The 24316-nt window shown below is 44.3% G+C and overlaps 1 protein-coding gene across 1 annotated transcript; it reads right to left on the reverse strand.

The window, feature by feature from the left end:
- Nucleotides 1-733: 733 nt before the first annotated feature.
- Nucleotides 734-1682, reverse strand: LOC125533907 (zinc ion binding protein). Its single transcript, XM_048697235.2, has 2 exons — nt 1143-1682; nt 734-1050 (listed from the first exon to the last, which is right to left on the reverse strand). Exons 1-2 carry the CDS (start codon nt 1677-1679, stop codon nt 754-756), a joined length of 834 nt encoding a protein of 277 aa, XP_048553192.1. The 5' UTR covers nt 1680-1682; the 3' UTR covers nt 734-753.
- Nucleotides 1683-24316: the final 22634 nt, after the last annotated feature.

Genomic DNA, 24316 nt, shown 5'->3' on the forward strand with positions numbered 1-24316 from the left:
ACCAAAACAAAATTGAGTAAACAAATAATATTCAAGAAAAAATACTAGTAAATAATATTTACATTTTAAGACCACGCAGCTTCCATAAATATTTGGACTATGGGTTTATATAGATTCAAAGGTTTATTTTTACTTTTTTCCATCATTTACTACTATTAGATTTTCAATAACACTTCTATAATGCTCCAGGTTTTTCTAGTTTTCATGTCATTTTCCTTTTTTATTTTTTTCTTCAATATTCAAATTCTCTTGATTTTCCTTGTTAATGTTTTGATTTTTAATTTACACTCAAAAATCTGTTTCTTCTTAAATTTTGTGCTAACTGGGCAAAACCAGCCATGACGTCATCATAAAAACAACTTTCAGTTAAGTAGGCTAGGGGATCGAAGCCAAATGAATTTGATAATTCAGAGACCAATAATATTTTTTTTCAAAAAGGAGGTTATCCCCCGGCCTCTGCATCAGAATGATGCATGCGGCCATAAGAGATCAATAATATGCAGTGTACGTAGAGTTGAGGGACCAACATTATCTTTATACTTTTGTTTGTGGGCATGAATCATTTTTTATGCACATATGATGTCACATCTCTTACCAATCACATTCAAATCTTGTGACAAACGGTTCGCAATACCTAACAGATATAACTATTTATATCACATATCACATTTGCAGAGCATGATGGCTAATGATCAGCTGAAAATACAATGTACAATAACACCTGAAACTACAAACCACTCTGCATATTGGCGACTAACTGTCCCTGGCCAATCTTGGAGTTTGGCTTGGGCGTGTCTGTTTCTCCCGGCCGCGACAAGTTAGCTCGCACATGCTCTTGCCACAGGGGCACTTGTCTCCATGACTGACAACAATTTCTTCGACGGATCTTTTCCGATGACGGCGACGGAGTTCCTCAAGCTCACACTTGAGGTTGTCGACTTGCTGCTGGAGTGAATCAACCGTGTCCTGGTATTTGTTTATGAGTTCGTTTGCCTTCTCAGGCAACTTCTTGTCCAACCATTTGGTGAATTTGCAGTCTTCTTTAGGATTCTGACAAGAAATAAAAGTGTCATTGTGGATCGAAGCACAAATCATTCAGAGACGAGGTACGCCCTGATAAAAATTCAGTTAAGAAAACTCACAGCGAAGAAGGGGCAGCGGTAGAACCTTCGCCCCGGGTCTTGTCGGTCCCATGAAGTTTCAATGGTGCATGGCTTATCGTGCTTGCAAGCCGGCCAGCTCCCATCATCGGATTCATCCGTTAAGGTGGGATCTTCGTCTAGAACTGTTGTGATATTGCTGTCAGTCGCATTGGAGGCAGAGCTTGTCTTCTTGACGGTCCATTTGGCGAAGAGCTTGAAGGAGCGGACATGGCGGCACGCCACCTTGAAAAACGCCCTCCATGATTCCTCGCCTACTATGTCAATCAGAACATTGTACGGAGGGGCGGAAGGATCGGTCCTCACATACAGAATGTGCTGCAAAGTGAGGTCGTGCGTGGCTTCATTCAACTGAAAATTCTTCAGGATCGCGCGCCGCACTTGTTCGAACGATTTGTTCTTGAGCTTCGCCACCTGCCTGACCACAAAGGGGCAATCGGGACTCACTTGCGCCCCATCAGGTCCATTCCAGATCTTCCCTTCTGCGCGAAATAGCAGATATTCGTCTGGGAATGACATCCTGTAGCTAGAAAACAAGTATCAGATACGTATCATTACACTGTATCATCATAGACTTAAGAAATCTATTAAGCTGTTGTCCATGTTTCCCTTTCCCCACATGGCGTGGCATTTTCTGGACAATTCCCATCCATGAAATTTCATCTGCGGCATGTTTTCCTTATGACATGAACAAACAACTCAAAAGACATTTTACCTACATGCACACAATGACTTCAGAGAGAAACAAACGCATACTAACTTACAAAGTCCATGAGTTGTATTCTCCAAGACTTTTGTTCTCTCTGCCCTTCTCCTCTTATTGTCTACCGTAGAGTGAGGACGATCGGATCGGAGAGGGAAACTTACCTCGGAGATGAAGCCAAGCCCCGTCCACTACCCCTCTCCTGCTTCGTCTCCACCTCCAACTCTAGCCACAGCTTGCTTCTACATTTCTTGGCGCAGGTGATGCGGGAAAGATGCCACACCACCAGTTGCCTCCGGGATATTCGTGAGTTTTAAGGGTGCTGGGGCGTTCAGATCGTCTTGCATATATCAATACCAGAACTTGCTCTGTCTATTATACAGAACGAACCAGAGCACATAGCAGAAATGCAGAGCCTCCCACGACATGGAGAAGGCGATGGAACCATTGGCGTCGGGCGTCCGTCCATGAGTCCATGTATATATGGGTCGTCACTCGTCACACATAGGGCTTCTCACCAGCGCGGACCACGCTGTCTTTGGAAGTCAGGATTTGCAAGAGACCAGTCCACGTTTCAAGTGCTAGTGACTTACAAGGATTATGTTGGATCTGTGTCTGCGTGTATATATTCCTCTGCCACACGGAGTTGGAGCGCGCCCACCAAGTGCAGCCGAGCTGCCAGCCTCACTGTGTGGGCCACGTGCCGGCGTCGTCGCCCGTGGCTTTGTTTGTGCACTGGTTGTACAGGGACTATACAGAATTCTACATCCTCAACACAAGCGTTACCATGAATGACACATATGTCTCTTTGACAAAGATCCCAATCAAAGTCGACGGTGGTTTGCCAGTGCCGCGACCTCTCCTCTATGTGTGACGCCGGAGAAGGAACACTCTCGCTTGTTAGTGCACGAGATCATGGTGTGCTAGAGCTTTGTACCAGGCAAAATCCGGACGACGGGGATCATCACGGCACGGCAGCGAGGGTGAGGGTGGTTGGCTACACTCTCAACTGGCAAATTTAGGGAGCGAGAGACTAGACATTTTCTTTTTTGCTGAGAGTAGAGGTGCTTTATTGTTTGTTGGTCTCAAGAGTAAGGACAAGGAGCAGGTTAACCTCAGTCGCGACGAAACTCACTGGGGCACGAGCTGGTTTCCAGCAAACTATTGCAGTACTAGTTTTTGTGACAGCCACCATTTTGGCAGGATATGTATAGAAACCCCACGAGTGCTCTACGAGTTGGATTAGATATATAGTCGTCGTATGTCACACACCTCTTCGAGGGATGACACAATGGTAGACCAATTCTTGAAAAAATCTTCAAAATTTGGCCATTCTTGAAAAATGTTTTTTTTAGAAAAGGAGGACATCCTCCGGCCTCTGCATCGGAAAGATGCATTCTTGAAAAATGTATGCAATTAAAGATAGGAATGATCACTGATTATTCAATCATTTTTTTGCAGAAAACATTATTATTCGACATCATATACCATGAAATTTACCTCATTTGCAATGGTTTAAGTTGGTAGTTGATTCAGTTTCGAACTGTGATTCATATCATCCTTATATTATACTTGAGAAAAAGTTACAGAGTATTGGATCAGGAGTCAGCATCTGGGAAACGAAAACACATGAGCAGCTACAAGATTAGATTTTCGGATGTTACAGAGCGAGTGCTCATTAGGGCCTCCAGGATAGGCTCCTAATCTTGCTTCATGCAAAAAGGTTAGCAGTCTTTCCCCTCTCAGGCCAGCTTGTTCCTAGGCCTGCCTGTAGTCTTCGATAAGCTTCCCAGGATAGCTGCCGGCACCTTGCGTATTCCATAAGATTCAAGCGTTGCACTGGATTATCACTTTTTTTTAATGCTAGCTAATCGATCAAGTAAGGAAGCTTAAACTTGGGAACAATCACTAATTACTTGATATCATTATTTTCCAGGGAAAAATTAATATTCAATGACAAACCATGAAAAATAATCAAGGGGAGGCCCACAATTGATCAGCTTACATTTTTGAAGAATTTTATGAAAACAAATAGAATTTGTTCTAACATCACCAAAAGTCTTATGAAAACAACTAAAGCAACTTTGTTCATAAACATACTCTCTCATTTATGTTCACTCATTCTGAACATCAGAATAAGTATATTAATATGTCAGCTTGCTGGCCAATCAAAAATATTTATTGCTAATATATTCTAAGCACTGAGTAATTCTGGTTACAATTGAAGAAAATTTCAGCAGCAAACAGTCCTTCGGTCATCACAGAAAGATAAATTAATTTTCTTCTAGCACAGCCATGCATACGCAAAGTTATGCAGCATTGGTTCAAGGTTTAAGATTTGAGGTCAAAGCTGCCAACACGGCACAAACCAACTCATTCGAAACACTCAGCAATTTACAGCACAAGTTTCCCAGATATTTACTTGTAATGCATCATCGGCCACTGGTTCAAACTACATCATCACATCATCGGCACATCCAAATTAATCCAAACAAAAAACAGGTCAACTAACATCATCGGCACATCCAAATTACCACTGTAACAACTAACAGAAAATTCAGCATTCAACAGCGACAGAACTAATCAGCAAAAAGGTACTGAAAGAAGTATTCTCATCTATGGCCTCAGGGGAAATGAAGTTTATTACATGTTGAAAATGGGCCAAGATATTAGGCCCTTAGATCAAATTGAACTGTGTTTCACATCATCAGCCCCCTAAGAAAATTACAAATGCTGAAATTTTGAAACCTGGTGAGGTGGAGAAGTTGAATTCATTCAAAAGATGAAAGCTGCCCACACTGCACAAATTACTCAAATGCCCAATCGTAACAAAATAAGCACGCTATGGTCATTGAGAGTAAGGAAGTTAGACCTATAAATGGTTCACGGGTACCCAATTTGCCAGGGACGCAAACCAACAAAGACAACTGAACAAGAACACTAGTACGGCAAAGAGAAGAACAGGTTGCCCACGGCCTACGCAATGCAGGGGCGGACCCAGGAAAAAACTTGAGAGGGGGCAAAAATATATGGCCATATACCAACAAAATAAGCATCCATATAAACTAAAACCTTGGTATAATCACTCCATTCTCCACATGGTAGCGAATTTCATTGAAAAGTGAAAGAAAACTAACTATTTGAGACAAAAAATGCTTACATCAATTTGAAAATATCTTTGTGCCAAAGTTGCAATGAAGAACGCTAAAATATTGTTCTAACAATCTAACAAAGAACCAGCAAGAAAAAAACATTATAAAATCAAGGGAGAATGGAAATATTGAAGGAATCGGTATCATAGAAGAGAAGGAGTTTTAGCACATCACCTTATGTTTTCTCCCAAGGCTATCTTTCACCGCTATCATATATACAATGAAACACAATGGAATTTCTTCTTATATTCTCCTGCTGATTGGGATTGTAATATGCAATCATTTCCCTTTTAAATGGAACTAAGCTTGTTCAAATCAATTAAGTGCCAAAAAATTGTTAGTTTTGGGAAAACAATCTTTCCACTATCAAAAGTGAAAATGTTAAATGAATTGCCAAACTATCATACATCTTACATGAAGATGAAGTGTGCTAAGGAACTAGGAAATATCAATAGATCATCTGAATTGAATTGCTGTTTTCATGTCCTGATTAGCCTATTTTACTCGTCTAGTAAAAAGCTGCATACTAAAATGTACATGTTTCAATTTTTTTTCCAACTAGCCTAACCACCCCAATTGGTAATAAGTTGGTAGACAAACATGATTTTTAAGATAGCAAGCACAAAAAAATATTGAAAGTAGAAGAAAATATGAGTTATACAGCTTACCGCGATGTCAATTAAAATTAGAGAATTGATCTAAAAAAAATTAAAATTAGAGAATTGCACAATCGGGATTTAGAGATGGGACGCCGTCGCACAAGGCCAGGAGGGACGGACGGTAATTGCCAGCGGCAAGCCGATGTCTACGCGACCGCATGAGCGGCGAAGTGGGGCAGCCGCCTCACACGTGGCTTTGTGTACGCCGAGACTGGAGCTATAGGGCAATGAGTGAAATAGGCCAAGAAATCTACGATCGAGTTAGGAAGGCAATGTGTCAAACGAGTGCAGGCTGTGGGCTGCAGCAATTCTTATTCTTTGGTGGGCTGACTCTTCAGAAAAATGGGCTGAGTGGGGGCACACAAGGTATAGGCACGATCCAGTACGGGTGGAGAAGAAAATCGAGTGGGGGCAGCTGCCCCCACAACCTCTCACGTGCGTCCGCCCCTGACGCAATGTACAGTTTTAGTTTTACAGCACAAGTTTGTCGGCCAATGTACAGCAGAGGTTTTAGGAAAATCAACAAAAGAGAGAAACGTCACTTGGATACAAATAGGAGTAGCTCAAGTTTAAATGTAAGTTCCACGAAAACAAGAACCAATATCACTGAGAAAAGGACAAGGCCTCAGAGACGCATTAGTGTTTTATTTTGCACTTCAGGTAACTCACATGTCAGAGTTGTCAGTAGAATTCACTGTTCCATCACTGGCCGATGCAACAAAAGGAAAACAAAAATGGTTTCACAGTTTCAGCAGCGAGACGTGAGCAAAAGAAAAACTGAAAGAATGACTCAGAAAACAAACTGTCCAATTCATAGGAACATTTTTGTACAGAGCATTTATAAAAAACAGAGCAAGAGTTTGGCCAATTTTGTACAGAATTTCAGCACCAAAACGAAATTGAACAATATTACCCATCAGAGAAACATAAATTACAACTCTTATAGCACGGCCATGCATACTGAAGGAATCAAGGTTAAGCAACATATGTATTTGACGCCTCATTTAGTCATGTAAACGTCTTCTCATACCAATGAACAGCACATTGATTCAAGGTTGGATTGTATCTCTAATCATTGGCCTATTTTAGAAATTCTCAAAGAGTAAGTTCTTAGGGGACTAGTAAGAGCATCGAGGGACTAGTAAGAAGAGTTCGTCCATGAAAAAAAAACAGAACAAGCACCAAATGAAGGAAGGTAAGCACTAGTTCAAACTACACATATCACAGGCAACTTAATCAGAACGGCACTACTGGTGGAATATATGTCAGATGCTTGAATGGCCTCAGTGTATTGTTATCTTCGATGTGGCACATCAGTGCGATACAGAACAAAATACATCAACGGCCAAGATAACAAAAGATAATTCATGGAAGCATTCAAAGAAGTCTCAGATATGTCATTGCATTTTCACATACTAGCCAGGATCAACCCGCTAAGGACACTTCATCAGAAGTTAATTAATTTGGACTATCCAGACAGTACTCAGTAGCCTCTTTTTGGTAAAAAGAAGTTAAGGAAACTGGATAGAAAGTACAGAGGAGGAAAAGCTCAAGGGAGCAAATTAAATTAGTGAATGCCAAAGCAATGTTGAAAGTTTTCCGCATGGGAAGAGTCGGAGTATTTTACTTATTCATGTATTTATGCATCATTGGCACGGTCAAAGGAAACTAAAATCGAATGGGACACAGAAAAAGAGGGGAGTAGGGCAAGGCAAAAAGACAGATAGCCCTGGCAGCACGAGGGACAGAAAAAGAGAATAAAGCATGATGAACAGAACGCAGCCTGGCTGCAGTAGGTTGATCTTCTCTGATCCCAATGCCACCGTCCTGACAAAAAAGAAGGAAGCAGCCTACATCTCAGAAATTGTGCCGGCGGAGAGAAGAAGATTCCCCACTGGTTCAAACTACATGACCACATCATCGGCACATCTAAGCGAAAAATCGGAACGACGCCGTAGTAAACGACGGTCCGTCGTGCACCTCAGATTGGGAAAACTGGACAGAAAGCGCATACAGATCGAAGAAGAAAAACAAGGGTTCAAATTAATATAAAAAGTTTTCCGCACGGGGAGAGTCGGAGTATTTTACTTATTCATGTATTTAAGCATCATTGGCACGGCCAAAGGAAACTAAATCCAATGGGAGAGAGAAAAACAGATGAGTAAAAGCAACTGTAGATGGACGTTTCTGGTGCCTGCTCATTTCTTGGCGCGTAACACAGCAGGCAGGCAGGCAGGCAGGCAGTGGCTGCCACCCTGACATCATTGAGGAGTAAGAAGAAGAGATCGTTCAATAGAAAAGCCAACGAAAAAGAGAAGGAAGACCAAGGGAAGGAAGGGAGGGCAGAACCCTAACAAGAAAGAGATCACCATGCATGATGATTCGAGGAACATGGAACCCATCCAAAGCACCAGCACGGGGAGGCAAGGGAAAAGGAGCCAGCCCCGCCATGGACAGAGCGCACGTCAGGTTGATCTTCTCGGATCAAGATGATAGAAAGCACAGACAGAAGAAGAAAAACTCATGGGTGCAAAGTAAACTAGTGAATGCCTCAGCGACGTTAAAAGTTCTCCGCATGGGACAAGTCAGAGTATTTTACTTATTCATGATTTTGTGCATCATAGGCAGGATGAAAATAATGGTACGTACGTGAGAGGAGAGAATTCTGGAAACGTACACCGTGACATCTGGTACGTCCAGAAGACCATTTCTTGGCTCGTAGGCATCAAAGCTGCCACCGTGACATGTTACCAAAGAAATGCAGGACGCTAACATGAAGGAAACAAAGAGCAAATGCCTCTCAGCTGTCGTAAAGTTAATCTCGCCGCGAATCAATTAATCGGGCGGTCAGAGCATCAGGTCTTTCACAGTTTGCATCACTGAGGTAAGAAGAAGAGATCATCCAGAAAAAAGAGAAGAAAAACTCAAGGGTTCAGATGAAATTAGTGAATGCCTCAGCGATGTTAAAGGTTTTCCGCATGGGGAGAGTCGGAGTATTTATGCATCATTGGCCAAAAACAATACGTGAGAGGTAGAAAATTCTGGAAACGGGATGAAAACCACAAATAATGCCTCTCAGCTCTTGAGAAATTAATCTCGCCGCGAATCAATCGGGCGGGCGTTCACAGCATCAGGAGATCGTCCAGAGAAAGATCACCAAAAAGAGAAGGCGGAGCAAAGCAAAAGCATGTCAGGGCAGGGAAGTACTGCAGGTGCAGGAGAGCACTACCAACCGAAGACCGAACAAGAAGAGAGAGACCAGCGTGATCGTACAACTGCTTGCATTGATCATGCATGGCACGCGTACGTGTAAAAGAAACGCCAAGACCAACAACTTCCAATGGCAAGGGAAAAGAGCAGAAAAAAGAGAATAAAGCATGGAGAGAGCGCATGTCAGCTTGATCTTCTCTGATCCCGATGAGAACGTACGTCCAGACAAAATTAGAAAGAAGCCTGCCTCTCTCAGCTCTTGTGCGACCGGACCGGGCGATCAGAGCATGCGTCATGGAGATTGGAGAACGGAGGAGGAAAGAAATATCAACTGTCAAGAGGTCTTGGCGTCTCGACTAATAAAGAAAGAAATCCACTGGTGGTATGCATCATCATCAAACGAACACCAACAGGTTGCGAAACGACGGCGCCTCAGATGAAGAAATTAATTAATTGCTATCACTTGTGCGTAGCACATCTGCAGATGTATGCGTCCTCACCGGCGTATCGTATGTATGGTCGCAAGAAACAAACAAGAATCATGGGGGAAAGTCCTCTCGCAAAGAAACCAACAGGTTGAGCACCGACGTACGGCCGGCGCCTCGGATTGGGAAATTGATATATTGAGGTCACTTGTGCGAAGCACATCTGCGTATCTATGCATCATCACCGGCGTATGTATGTATGTATGTATGTATGTATGTATGTACGCAAGAAAAGAGCCGCGGATACTCCGGACGGAAAAAACTCAAGAAAAATACAGAGCAAACGATGGAGCGCACAGATCTGGAATGTGAGCCGCATGGACCTCATCTCCACGCCCAAGTGTTCAACTGCGCATCGATCAGCCACACAAAGATCCAGACGGGGAAGAAGAAAGAAAAACCTGCCTCAGGCACTCGAGCAACGATCTGCGGCCTGATACATCCGGCACTCACGCATGCGACGCATCAATCAAGAAATTTTCCAACAGAGCTCCATCTTGCCTTCACCGGCGCATCAATCAAGAAACACAAAGGAGAGCATTCGGTTCAAGAAAAGCAAGAGAAACCAAATAAACTCGATAGGATAGGAATCAAAACGAAACGAAATATATAGCAGATGGTGTGAGTTGCTGCTGCTCGCTCGCTCGCTCGGGTCGCGTCTACCAACAGCAAAAAAGAGAGTGGTTGGTTTGGGGTGGGAACAAGGAAGGAAGCTGCTTGCTTGTGGTGGTGTGCTCTACAGGGGAGGGGTTGGGGTTGGGGGTGTATAAATAGCGAAGCGGCCACGGAGCGGACGGCGCCGATCAACCCAGCACAGCTGCTTTATTTCAAATCGACGGTTTCGATTGCCTCCACTGCTGCGGGTCCGTGGTCTTCTTTTTCTTTTGCGGGAAGTGTTGGGCGTGCGGACACTGACTGGTGGGCCATGGACAGGTGTACGCTCAACAGTGGCTGGTACTGCTACCGTGGGCCATGCATGAAGGGTCGTGCTCACATAGCCTAAGCTCCGAGACAACAAGCAAGAAAGAAAATATTCCTTTCAGAAACATGAATACGAAAATTGACACATTTTTCTGAGACAGTCTGGTATTTGTTCGGAGTTATTTTGGTTTTTTTGCCTTCTTTTTTTGAACGCCTATTTTATACATAACTCAAAGATAGGGACTCGGTTCGCATGTCTCACCGTCTGACCTGGATGGGATCTAACTCGGCAACACACTAGTAACAAATATTCCCAAAGAACCTCATGTCTAGTGTTCGTGTGATATGTGCCCAAGATCCTCATGTCTCTTGAAGTGACATCCCGTCGACTACAAGTTCCATGTACTCCTCCTAGTATCGACGTTAGGATTGACGAAGCGTCTCTCAACATCGGGTGCTGACCGAGGGGACGTTACGAGATTAGGAAGATCAGTGACCAGTAATATGCCACCCTCTTTGGATAACGAGACATTGAAGGATATGATGACCAGCCGGGAAACGGTGCTCGAGGACTCGGGGGCTTACCAGTCGAGGAATTCATCAATATCCTCTTTGGCCAGGATCATCAAGATCCCCAAGTAAGTGGCTTAACGGCAAGCATCTTCATGCAATGGGATTGCCAGAAGGTAGCGGAAGGAGGCTACTCTACCGACAAAGCTAGTACTAGAGGTTCGGCTACCTGAATTGGAAATTCATTAAGAAAATAAGCGATGTAGAGATAAGGCAGGATCTCACCCGCTTTAAGTATATCATCAAGCCATCTGGAGGAGAATTATCTAGGAGAGGATAAGTTTATAGACAATGTTGCCGATAGGTGTTTCTCATGCTAAAAACTATAATGGAGTTCACGGGTTCATCAAGTGCATCTCTCTAATGCATAAAGGTGTCGTAAGTAACACAATCATGTGCAAAAGTACATAATGAAATATTCCATGCTCATGCCAAACATATGAAATTCTCGATTCGTATATAGACAATACTTTCAAATACTATAGACCAAGATCCATCTGTATCTATAGTTAAATGACCTATTATAGGTTGTGATCCGTTCTACACCAAACGAACATTAATTGTAAACATGGGGAATTGCCTTTAGCATGATGACATATTGTTGTTTAGGGGACTACGATGAGTACTCTACGAAACATTAACCCTTAGGGCATCTCCAACCGTGACCCGCAAATTTTCTCCCACATCCGTCCGCAGACAGGAGAGGACCAGTCCGCAGACACGGATGCGGGAGATGGCATGATTAGTTTTTACATGCCCGGATCCAAAAAAACATCACTACGGTAGTCCATGCAATTTTCTACTTTGTCGGGCCGGCAATCCCAGCTGTCTGCTCCGCCATCAAGGTGGTGCCATCATCGCCACATAGACAACCTTTGCCTCCGCCTCCGTCGCGTCCTCATTGTCCGCCGCCGCCAACTAATTTTTCTGCCGATGCAACATCTGTAGCAGACGGATTGCACGATCATTCTTGAGTCAGCATCCAAAGAGTCCATAGTCAAGGTCAACATCTTGGTGTCCTCCGCATTGCCAGCGATCTTCACCTTATTTTCCTCGAGCACGGCTTTTCTCTCTTCGATCATGGTCCTTCTCTCTTCGAGCTTGAACTTCTTGCCTGTCACCTCCATCAACAATTTGAACCTCTCCGACTTCTTCTCCTCCTTGATGTCCGAGCGCTTGACACATGCCTCCTCCTTCTTCGCCAAGATGTCCTCGAACCTCTCCATCATCTTGGCCGGCGCACCTTCTCGCTTCACCCTCTCCTCCCCCACTTCTTCCCTTGTAAATTTCTTCTAAACTTGTTTGGTGGTTCTTGGGTTGGGTCGGTAGGGTTAGCGGTTTCTTCCTTGTTGGCTTAGGCGGCGGTCTTGGCTATGAAAAGATTCCACTTCCATTTCACATTCAACTTCGACCAACAATGCATGAAAGTGAAGGACTTCCGCTCCAACTTCTTGTACACCAAACAAGCACGTTACAAAGTGAAACATTGTCAACAATGCATATCCGGCTAGTGAGCAATAAAAAATGGATGTCTGGCTAGTGATCAATAAAACTAAGCATATCCAGCTAGTGATCAATAAAACAATGCATGTCCAGCTAGTGATATAAAAAATGGTAACCTGAACTTCCATCACTTCCTGGCCCCTGATAACACTACCCTGCCATCGCTTCCCTCCCCAACATGGCCATGTCTCCCTGCAACACCTCTTGCTATTGGAAATGCGCTATGCATCAATACCATAGCTCCGACAAGAGTTGGCGGCCAGCTTACATCACTAGCTTGTGCTTTGCAACCAGTCGTGACCCTCAAGTTGCAGCGACCGTGTCGCCGGTCAGCAATCGCAAAACCCCTTGAACTTGGCGACCCCAATTTGGTAAATTGTGTCCGTTTTTAGGAAAGAACTTGGCGTGGCATAACGTGGCGGATTCTGATTGGAACATGAACTAGACTCAAGGGATCCACGCGCTAACTCGCGCATATAAATGCTGCCCTCGTACCCCAACCCGTCACCTCGCAATCCATTCATCCAAACGATCTACAAGCAAGCCCTCGCCTTGATCTTCACCCTGTCGATCGATCTGCAAGGCCAAGGATGGCGTTGGTCTCTCGCGCAGATGGCGAACAAGTTAGCACCGACTGGCAATGCCCATACGAGCATATCCTCCATGCCCTGTTTACCTACCTAAGGAGGAGATGGGTCCGGAAGGATTTGGAGGCGACCATGAAGGACTTGCGGAAGGGGTATGCTGAGGCGATCGCGAGCATCCCCGAGGAATACTCGGCGGTGATCAAGGGAATGATCAAGGGAACGTTCAAGGGTGAGATGAAGAAGCTGTGGAAGAGGGTGATCCAGGGTAAGCGAGAGAAGTACGCGGGCATGGGCATGCTGCCGGAGGAGTACGAGGACCTGCTCCCAATGGTCAAGGACATGTGTAGAGAGTAAAAGGTGGAGTAGATGTTGGAAATATGAGCAATTTACCGAATGATTTTATTAATAGAAATATTAGATAAAGCATGACTAATATAGCAGAGATAAAACAAGTCATGTAATTTGACAGAGAGAAGATAAATAGTATCTGCATATATGAACTAGAACCGAACACATCTAGAACAGACACTAGAGCAAGAAGTTGTGACAGAACCTCTAACAGGAAGAATATGAGAACATACGGAACGAGAGCAGATGCACCAGTCTTAGGGTCGGTGTACTCGCCAGCCATGTCGTCGAGGAGGTTGTCGACGTCGGAGAAGAAGTCGTCGTCGGGAAAGTAGTCGTCGGAGTCCGGGGCGTCCGTGACGAAGAAGTCAGTAGTCGCGCTGAGCGCTCCCCAAAAACCTTATCACCCTTCTCCCGTACAGGACTCAAATGGTGTGGTTTCAGAGGCCTACTGTCCTGACCTGCGGTGCACGCTGCAAGTCGGGATGGGGAAGATCGTAGCAGCAGCGCAGTGCTTAGGAACTTTGTGGCGAGAGGAAGAGGATCTTCTGGTGTGTCTCTCTGGAGAGGAGCGGCCTCTCTTATATAGGCACATGAGAAGGAGCCGAACAGGCTGCGACGGGAGGTGAAGCAACAGAGGGAGACGAAGCGGACAGACTTCAGCCGAAGAGGCGAGCCCGTTGTGCGTGGCAAAAATTTAGACATCGGCTCGGCTCATTCCTGCAACCCGCGTCGCGTCGTGACGAGGCGTGGCGAGACGTGCGGCGGAGGAGGAGCGCGCGTGGATGTCCCTCTTGTTCTCATGCTCATACAAGTGGGGAAAGAACCTCCCTTATAAGGAGGTCCAACTCCCACTAAACTAGCAGTATGGGACTAAACTTTAGTAGTATCCCTTGTCTTGCACACATGGGCTAAGTGGGCCTCTAGGATTTATTTAGGAATTTCTGAAATAGTTATTGGGCTGTCCCCCACCAGATCCCAGAGGCACACAAAAATTTGCCTTTAGTTCCAAAACACTGTTTTATATACAGGTACTGCAGTGGAGACTGTTAAGTTGAACTTCCACCTAGAACTCTATGCTACATTAGTAAGCAACTTGAACAGTGGACTAGGCATTGAACTGCAAGTTTTCTGCGAATCTAGCTTCACATAAAGCCTTGACCAATACGTGGCTACCGTGGGTCTTCCCCGCGGGTGGAGCTTATGCGTCATACTTCGAGACCTTTCATGAGTTTACTAGAGAGAACCCTACTCTCATACATTGCGACGTTTGATAATCAGACTCATATAGGTGTGTTCTTCAAAAGATGTTTTGCAGGACAACATCTCTGCTTAAATGAGCCACTTAGAACACATTAAGATATACATCAACCTGCCATGCAGTTTTAGGAGAGTATTGCATCTTCATGGAGTGGTATTGTTAATAGTAAGGATACACTCATCCCAGTTGATCAACAACTTGTCTTCCACATCTAATTCACGGGATCGCTGATCACAAAGAATAGGTTACCACGGTGAACAAATCATATTGTGGGTCTGTAACGCCCTTGATGCGGCTATATCTCCCACGTGTCGAAGCACGACTTAGAGGCATAACCGCATTGAAAGCAATGTCGCAAGTGAGGTAATCTTCACACAACCCATGTAATACATAAGGGAAAAGATACATAGTTGGCTTATAATCGCCACTTCACACAATTACATGAATAAAGCATAACATCATCCAAATACAATCAAGGTCCGACTACGGAACCAAAATAAAAGAAGAACCCCAAATGCGACAAGGTCCCTGATTGACCCCAACTGGGCTCCACTACTGATCAACTAGAATGAAACAACACAAAGGACAAGATCTTCATCGAGTTAGAAGAGCATCTTCATGTGAACCACTGGGTAAAACATTGAAAGAAAAGAATGAAAAGACTTCACCTGAATAAAAGGATACTTGATAAAGAAATCCGAGTCCCTGAAGAAAACAAAGGGAGGGAGGGTGGGAAAAACAAAGACAATTTGAAATGGATGAAACGAACACCGATCAGAAGAAACTGATACTTGATCTTGCGGATGTTGAAATGATCGGATCCACTTGAAAAGAAACGCGCCGATTGAAAAGAAATTGGCATGACAATATCGATTATCATGAAGGATTAGTATTCACATCGGAGTATGAGAACACCGTTTGGGAAAAGTATGGAATCAACATTTGACTTCGAAGCAACTCGAATACCACAACTCAAAACAAAACAAGGATCGGCTTGCAGAATAAGCCAGAACAAACATATGATAGAGATTTTGTCCGAAGTTTTCATGGTGGGGCCTACACGGGCTCGATCGTACAGCACCATCATGTACAAGGCAGTGCACATGACATACGAAGCGTCCCCGAGTCGGCATAGCCAAGGACTCTTTAAGACACAGCGAGACCACTTTAAAACCGACCGTGAATAGGCGGACCACTAGACGTCGAACCCCAATTTCAAATCATACATCTGTCGAAAAGATATCCTAAGAGCTACTTGAATTCCCACTTATAAACTCCCGAAACTTTCCGGTTATGCAATCAGGTGTTGGGGATACAGGGGAAGCATAATATCTCACCCAAACTAGCAAATCCTACATCCAGCTGTATCCATCCTTCAACACATAACCAAGAAAAAACTTCAGAAACCATCTACCTCAACCTTCGAAAAGCATCAGTTATACAAGTTATGGCAATACTCCCAAACTCCCGCCCCAGTACTGGGTGGCGTCGAGGTTATCTCACCAATGAACTACATAAAAGAGATTTTCGATGTCGGCGTACTAAACTCAGGTATTCCAGAACTGCAACGATAAAATTATGACAACAACACCTCAGAGCTCAACTCCCCGGGACACTTCCACAAAACCCCTGACAGGAGGCACCAAGACAATGTTCTCATCATAAAACCATCGGAACGATTCCAAGATACCCGCGTGGTCCTAAATTTTTTTAGTGAAATTTGAGAAGAGAAGAGTCAAAACTCTACGTCAGGATGCCTTACCAGAGCGATGAGGAGACTGGGAAGTAAAAAGAATTCCTAAACTCTCCAATATATAATTCCTAGATGACTCAAAACATTTTTTCTAGACACAACTCGGCCGCTAAAAACGATCAATCAGTGGGGGCTCCTAAGGTCGGGGAAGGCTCTGATACCAACTTGTAACGCCCTCGATGCGGCTATATCTTCCACGTGTCGAAGCACGACTTAGAGGCATAACCGCATTGAAAGCAATGTCGCAAGTGAGGCAATCTTCACACAACACATGTAATACATAAGGGAAAAGATACATAGTTGGCTTACAATCGCCACTTCACACAATTACATGAATAAAGCATAACATCATCCAAATACAATCAAGGTCCGACTACGGAACCAAAATAAAAGAAGAACCCCAAATGCGACAAGGTCCTCGATCGACCCCAACTGGGCTCCAGTACTGATCAACTAGAACGAAACAACACAAAGGACAAGATCTTCATCGAGCTCCTCCTTGAACTTGGTTGCGTCACCTGCTCGGTTAACCGTTACCTGCAAGCTAGTTTTGGAAGTATCTGTAGCCACGGGGACTCAGCAATCTCGCACCCTCGCGATCAAGACTATTTAAGCTTATGGGTAAGGTAAAGGTATGAGGTGGAGCTGCAGCAAGCGACTAGCATATATGGTGGCTAACATACGCAAATGAGAGCGAGAAGAGAAGGCAAAGCACGGTCGATGAAAGTATGATCAAGAAGTGATCCTAGAACAACCTACGTCAAGCATAACTCCAACACCGTGTTCACTTCCCGGACCCCGCCGAGAGGAGACCATCACGGTAACACACACAGTTGATTCATTTTAATTAAGTTAAGGTTCAAGTTATCTACAACCGGACATTAACAAATTCCCATCTGCCCATAACCACGGGCACGGCTTTCGAAAGTTCAAATCCCTGCAGGGGTGTCCCAACTTAGCCCATCACAAGCTCTCACGGTCAACGAAGGAATAGACCTCCTCCCGAGACATTCCGATCAGACTCGGTATCCCGGTTCTTCAAGACATTTCGACAGGTTAAAACAAATCCAGCAACACCGCCCGAATGTGCCGACAAATCCCGATAGGAGCTTTACATATCTCTTTCTCAGGGCACACTCAGATTGTCCAAACTTCTGGTAGGCCAGCCCAGAGTTGCCCCTGGTGGCCACCGGCGGCTGACAGTTTGGACCAACACTCAGAGGAGCAAAGGCCCGGGGGGGTTAAAATAATGATGACCCTTGAGTCTGCAGAACCCAAGGGAAAGAAAAGGCTAGGAGGCAAATGGTAAAACCAATGTTGGGCATTGCTGGAAGAGTTTTATTCAAGGCGAACTGTCAAGGGGTTCCCATTATTACCCAACCGCGTAAGGAACACAAAATCCGGGAATATAACACCGATATGACGGAAACTAGGGCGGCAAGAGTGGAACAAAACACCAGGCATAAGGCCGAGCCTTCCACCCTTTACCAAGTATATAGATGCATTAAGTAAATAAGATATATTGTGATATCCCAACAAGCAAACATGTTCCAACAAGGAACAACATCTCCATGTTCCAACAAGGAACAAACTTCAATCTTCACCTGCAACTAACAATGCTATAAGAGGGGCTGAGCAAAGCGGTAACATAGCCAAACAACGGTTTGCTAGGACAAGGTGGGTTAGAGTCTTGGTTCAACAATATGGGAGGCATGATAAGCAAGTGGTAGGTATCGTAGCATAGGCATAGCAAAAGAGCGAGCATCTAGCAAAGCAAAGATAGAAGGGATTTCGAGGGTATGATCATCTTGCCTGAAATCCCGCAAGGAAGAAGAACGAGTCCATGAAGAAGACAAACGGACGTAGACGAACGGGTCCTCACAAACGCGACGTTATCGAAACCAACCCGAAGAAGCAAACACCGGAAAATAAGCACACAACATAGTAAACAAACCACACATGAACATCATATGATATGTGAGATGCGGTATGCGATGCATATGCATGATTGAACAAGGAATGCATGAACCTGGCCTCAACTTGGAAAACCAAGTGTGCTACTGGAAAGATGAGATGAAATCGCTTGAAAACGATATAAAGAACGCCGGAATCGGAGTTACGGTTTGGAAATGGCAAGCAATTCAAATATGACCACGATCTGCGATTTACAGCAAGTGTCCATCTAAATGCAATGAGATGAACATGCTACAGCACGCAAACATGGCAACAAAATACATGGCAGGGTTGCATTCAAGATGCTTAACAAAAGTCTAGCACTGAGCTACGGCCAATTCATCCATTAACAGGTTCAAACAAGCATGCCAAAACTGCATATGGTAAACAGATCTCAGACTTAGTGAAATTAACACTTGTCTGGAATTTCAGCTCAGGTAGCACTCTTCGGAGCAACAAAACTACATGCTACAGGACCCGAACATGAAAAAGTAAAGCATGGCATGGAGTTACTCAAGGAGCTTAACAAAAGTCGCTTAGTGACCTTGGGCCAAAAGGGATCACAAAATACATTTGTAAGCATGTGAACATAGCAAAAACATAATCAGTTTTCAGACTTGGTGAAAACTGGGACATGCTGAAAACAGATATCAAGTAGGCATGTTTACGAGCTCGATGCACTCACTACGGAGCAAGTCATGAAAAGCTAAGAATACATCTATCAAGAACACACAAAATGCAAGCTAGACATGGCAAGAACAATAACATAGCATGCACGGATCAACTACAACATCCTCGGCAAAATTGCAAACAAGTTGACAATCTGCCCAGATTCACAACGTAGCAAAAGTAGAGCTCGATTGACTCAAGCTAGGGTGCTCCATATATGCAAAAAAAGACATGGATGGATAGAGCACTACAAAATTAACAAAACATCCTTACTGATCATCCTCAAAAGAGGCACGGATCACTAGGAAACAACATGAACATATGGCATCATGAACTAAACAGCTCAAGGACTTCGTGGAAATGCTAAGTCCCTGAAAACAGAATTACCAAGTGCCTCACTTTGCAAGCTTGCACTAGTCACCACACACATCACAAAAATACATGGGTTGCACCTCTGGAAAGATGACAAAACCCTTAACAAAACATATGTAGAGCACCAGGGCATATCATGCACACAATACTCATGGCAAAAATGACAAATAGCTAAATGGAGTAGCAGATCTGACAATTATCTCAAGTAGCCCTCTTCTAACAGCATTTCGGGCATCAATATGAACTCAAATGAAAATGATGCAATGGAATGAAATGATGTGCTCTCTGAGACGAACAATTTGATATGCTATATGTCAAAAACGGAGCTACAGATGCGGAGATATAGCCTGATGAACAGGGGCACATGGATTAGGGTTTCGGGCAAAAATCAACCGGACCTAGATCTGGCACTGTAGCGGGTACTGTAGCAGCTCGCCGAAGTCGCCGGAAATGGTCGCCGCGGTGGCCGGACTTGGCGGGAGCTCGCTGGAGAAGGAGCCCAGGGCCGCGGGGAGGCTCGCCGGAGCCGAGGCGGCGGGCGGCGGACGTCGAGGTCGGGCGGCGAGGGGGGCTCGTCGGGGAACGAGGGAACGCGGGCGGCGGCCGGCGATAGCCGTGGTGGCCGGAGCGTCGGGCGGCGAGGGCGCTCCGGCCGCCGGAGTTGGCGAAGGAGGCGGCGATGTGGCGGCGGCGAACGCCCTGGCGCGACGGGCGGCGGATGGGCCTCGGGGGCCCAGTTCGGGCCGCCCGGGCCGGCGGCAGAGAAAGCGGCTGCGGCCAGGTGGCGGGAGGCGATTGGTTCGTATGGCGGCGGCGGGTTTGTCTGGCCGGGTCCGGACATGTCCGGCGCGGCGCGAGGGAAAATTAGGGTTGAGAGGAAGGGGAAGACCCGGGATTTCGGAGGGGATCACTAATTTATAGGTAGAGGGAGCTAGGAGAGTCCAAATGAGGTGCGGTTTTTGGCCACGCGATCGTGATCGAACAACCAAGATGATGGAGGAGGTTTAGGTGGGTTTTGGGCCAAAATGGAGGGGTGTTGGGCTGCAACACACACGAGGCCTTTTCGGTCCCTCGGTTAACCGTTGGAGTATCAAACGAAGTCCAAATGGTACGAAACTTGATAGGCGGTCTACTGGTAGTAAACCAAGGCCGCATGGAAAGTCTCGGTCCAATCCGGAAATGTTTAATCCCCACACACGAGAAGAAGGTAGAAATGACCATCGGAGGAGAACGGAGCGCCGGAATGCAAAACGGACAACGGGGAAAATGCTCGGATGCATGAGACGAACACGTATGCAAATGAAATGCACATGATGACATGATATGCAATGCATGACACGCAAGCAATGACAAGGCAACAACAACGAATAACTAAACGACACCTGGCACATCGGTCACGGGGCGTTACAACACTCCACCACTATGAGAGGATCTCGTCCCGAGATCTAGAATGGCACCGGAGGGAAAACGGAAGAGAAAGAGAAGAGGTAACGCTAAGTTGCTTCTTTGACAAACGAGTGACACCAAAGAACCTTGAAAAGGTTAAGTCATTTCGAGAGAAGAATACAACGGAGATGAATGAAGTTGAAAACACTCCGTTAGAAAAAGAGGGACAAAGAACATTGCGAAAACCTTGAGGTTGAAGGGAAGATATATATTGAAAACACTCCGTTTAAGGAAGGGGATCAAGGAAGACCAAATTCGGGCAGCACTCCGGTTAAAAAGAAAATAATTGAATAAGAACTTGATAAGGTGATAGAACTTGAAAAGAGGGCACGACACTCCGGTTAAATGGACAATCATGAAAAGAACATGATCTTAGACAAACGAGATGATGGGTTGAGAAGAGCAACATCAATAGACCTCCAGGAGAAAGAATAGAATAAAGATAATTGAGACAAACGAATATAGAAGACAATGCCAACTTCTACTACAAAAGAACTTGAAAAGGCATATTTAGGAGAAGGGTTGAACGGAGTTGTTGTGAAAACCCACATCGAAAAATAATAAGCTTGATATGGTCTTAAGGAATACATCTCAAATTATGAGGTGAAAAACCTGCCACTCACGGGAAAAGAATTGGATTGATAAGAACAAGGAGACGAGAAAGCTATATCACCGGGAGGATAAAAGAAGAACTTGGGTCATTTATAAGCACCATATAACAACAATCCTTAGGGAAGGCTTTAGGTGAAATATAACCCAAGACAATTCCAAAGACGAGATTGATGGATTTAAAATATCTCATTCTTGACAACATGTGAATCATGAAAAATGAACTCAAATTATCAAAAATGACATAATACCACCTCCAATGATACGGAAGAAAGAATTGCACTCCGGATTACAATATGAAGAAAGCTTGAGCTCACTAGAAATGAATGTTGATGAACACTTCGAGAAGGAATTAAATCCTTGATGAACCATCATGTAGAACCTTCATGAAGAACTCTGGTAACAAAAGGATGAAAAGAAAGAGAAATTGAAAACACCAGGTGAATCCTTGCAATGATTTAGATGGATCTCCGTGATAATTAGAGCTTGGAACTCCGGTAAAGAAAAGATAAAGCATCTCGAACTGAGAATATGATATGATGAACCACTCCGGAAAAAGGAATTAATCACTTGGATGGAACAAGAATAAGAATTATGTTATGCGTATCCTTCACGAATTAAATTGATGACAATCAACAGATTTGGCATACTACTTATTCTCGTTGAAAAGATTAAGAGAGATATAACATAAACTTGAGAAGGTCTTCGACGAACCACCGGTAGAATTGAAAATGAACACTAAAAAATATAAAGAAACGCCGGGAAGAATTATCAAATGCACGAAGGTGCTTGAGGGAATCTAGATACATAAGAACGAAGGAATCATGAACTGATTAGAGATACTTGAACGAAGTACCGGTAAGTTTTTTGGATAACCATAGCTGAAAGCCGAGAATGAATAAATCTCAGATGATGGGCTCCGGATAACAAACTGAAAAACTCTTGAAATGCTCCGGATAGGTGGAAAAAATTATCACAATCGAAAACAATTATGAGAGGAAGGCATCAAGCTAGAATAATGAATCTTGAAGTGAATGGAGCAAGATTAAAGAGAAACTCTTCTTCGGTCTCCGAATCTGAGAATGACGATGAGAAACACCACCAATAATTGTAGAGGCACTCCGGAAGAATCAAAACAAAGAGGTTGAGCCAATGATGAAAACAGTTTGACCGATCTTGGAGGAATACATATGACTAATGATACTCATTCTTACGTCAAACTTGGAAAAGAATTTGAGAATAGCTCCAGGAAAATAAGAAGAGTCAGGTAAGATCCTGGGAAAAGACCTTTGGGTTAGGGCCCACTCAAAAGAAACTCCGTTGAACGATTTAAACGAGAGGTTGCACCGGTTGAATTAAATGGCTAGAATGAGATAACAACCTCGAAATAGGTTGAACGGATCTTGCATTACGAGACGAGCCTTCTGAGATATCTTGAACACTCCGGAACAATTGAATAGCGAGAGTTCAAAGATTAAGAATTTCACCGGCAAGAGAAGGTATTTGAAACGAGGAGAAAGATATGATCAATAACGCTTGAATTTAAACCACCGGAGAAAAAAAATGAGTGAAGGGTGATGAACTAGAAGAGCATCTTCATGTGAACCACCGGGTAAAACATTGAAAGAAAAGAATGAAAAGACTTCACCCGAATAAAAGGATACTTGATAAAGAAATCTGAGTCCTTGAAGAAAACAAAGGGAGGGAGGGTGGGAAAAACAAAGACAATTTGAAATGGATGAAACGAACACCGATCAGAAGAAACTGATACTTGATCTTGCGGATGTTGAAATGATCGGATCCACTTGAAAAGAAACGCGCCGGTTGAAAAGAAATTGGCATGACAATATAGATTATCATGAAGGATTAGTATTCACATCGGAGTATGAGAACACCGTTTGGGAAAAGTATGGAATCAACATTTGACTTTGAAGCAACTCGAATACCACAACTCAAAACAAAACAAGGATCGGCTTGCAGAATAAGCCAAAACAAACATATGATAGAGATTTCGTCCAAAGTTTTCGTGGTGGGGCCTACACGGGCTCGATCGTACAGCACCATCATGTACACGGCAGTGCACATGACATACGAAGCGTCCCCGAGTCGGCATAGCCAAGGACTCTTTAAGACACAACGAGACCACTGTAAAACCGACCGTGAATAGGCGGACCACTAGACGTCGAACCCCAATTTCAAATCATACGTCTGTCGAAAAGATATCCTAAGAGCTACTTGAATTCCCACTTATAAACTCCCGAAACTTTCCGGTTATGCAATCAGGTGTTGGGGATACAGGGGAAGCATAATATCTCACCCAAACTAGCAAATCCTACATCCAGCTGTATCCATCCTTCAACACATAACCAAGAAAAAACTTCGGAAACCATCTACCTCAACCTTCGAAAAGCATCCGTTATACAAGTTATGGCAATACTCCCGAACTCCCGCCCCAGTACTGGGTGGCATCGAGGTTATCTCACCAACGAACTGCATAAAAGAGATTTTCGATGTCGGCGTACTAAACTCAGGTATTCCAAAACTTCAACGATAAAATTATGATGACAACACCTCAGAGCTCAACTCCCGGGACACTCCCACAAAACCCCTGACAGGAGGCACCAAGACAATGTTCTCATCATAAAACCATCGGAACGATTCCAAGATACCCGCGTGATCCTAAATTTTTTTAGTGAAATTTGAGAAGAGAAGAGTCAAAACTCTACGTCAGGATGCCTTACCAGAGTGATGAGGAGACTGGGAAGTAAAAAGAATTCCTAAACTCTCCAATATATAATTCCTAGATGACTCAAAACATTTTTTCTAGACACAACTCGGCCGCTAAAAACGATCAATCAGTGGGGGCTCCTAAGGTCGGGGAAAGCTCTGATACCAACTTGTAACGCCCTCGATGCGGCTATATCTTCCACGTGTCGAAGCACGACTTAGAGGCAT

Source organism: Triticum urartu, chromosome 2A, assembly GCF_056163025.1.
Source record: "Triticum urartu cultivar PI428250 chromosome 2A, HENAU_Tu73, whole genome shotgun sequence".
NCBI classification, from domain to species: Eukaryota; Viridiplantae; Streptophyta; class Magnoliopsida; order Poales; family Poaceae; genus Triticum; species Triticum urartu.

What these genes read in the sequence shown, in the direction of transcription:
- LOC125533907 (XM_048697235.2), bottom strand. Translation starts at nt 1,679, where the DNA reads ATGTCATTCCCAGACGAATATCTGCTATTTCGCGCAGAAGGGAAGATC. An exon ending in ACCGCTGCCCCTTCTTCGCT is followed by an intron (nt 1,051 to 1,142) that starts GTGAGTTTTCTT and finishes ATTTCTTGTCAG; the next exon opens with AATCCTAAAGAAGACTGCAA.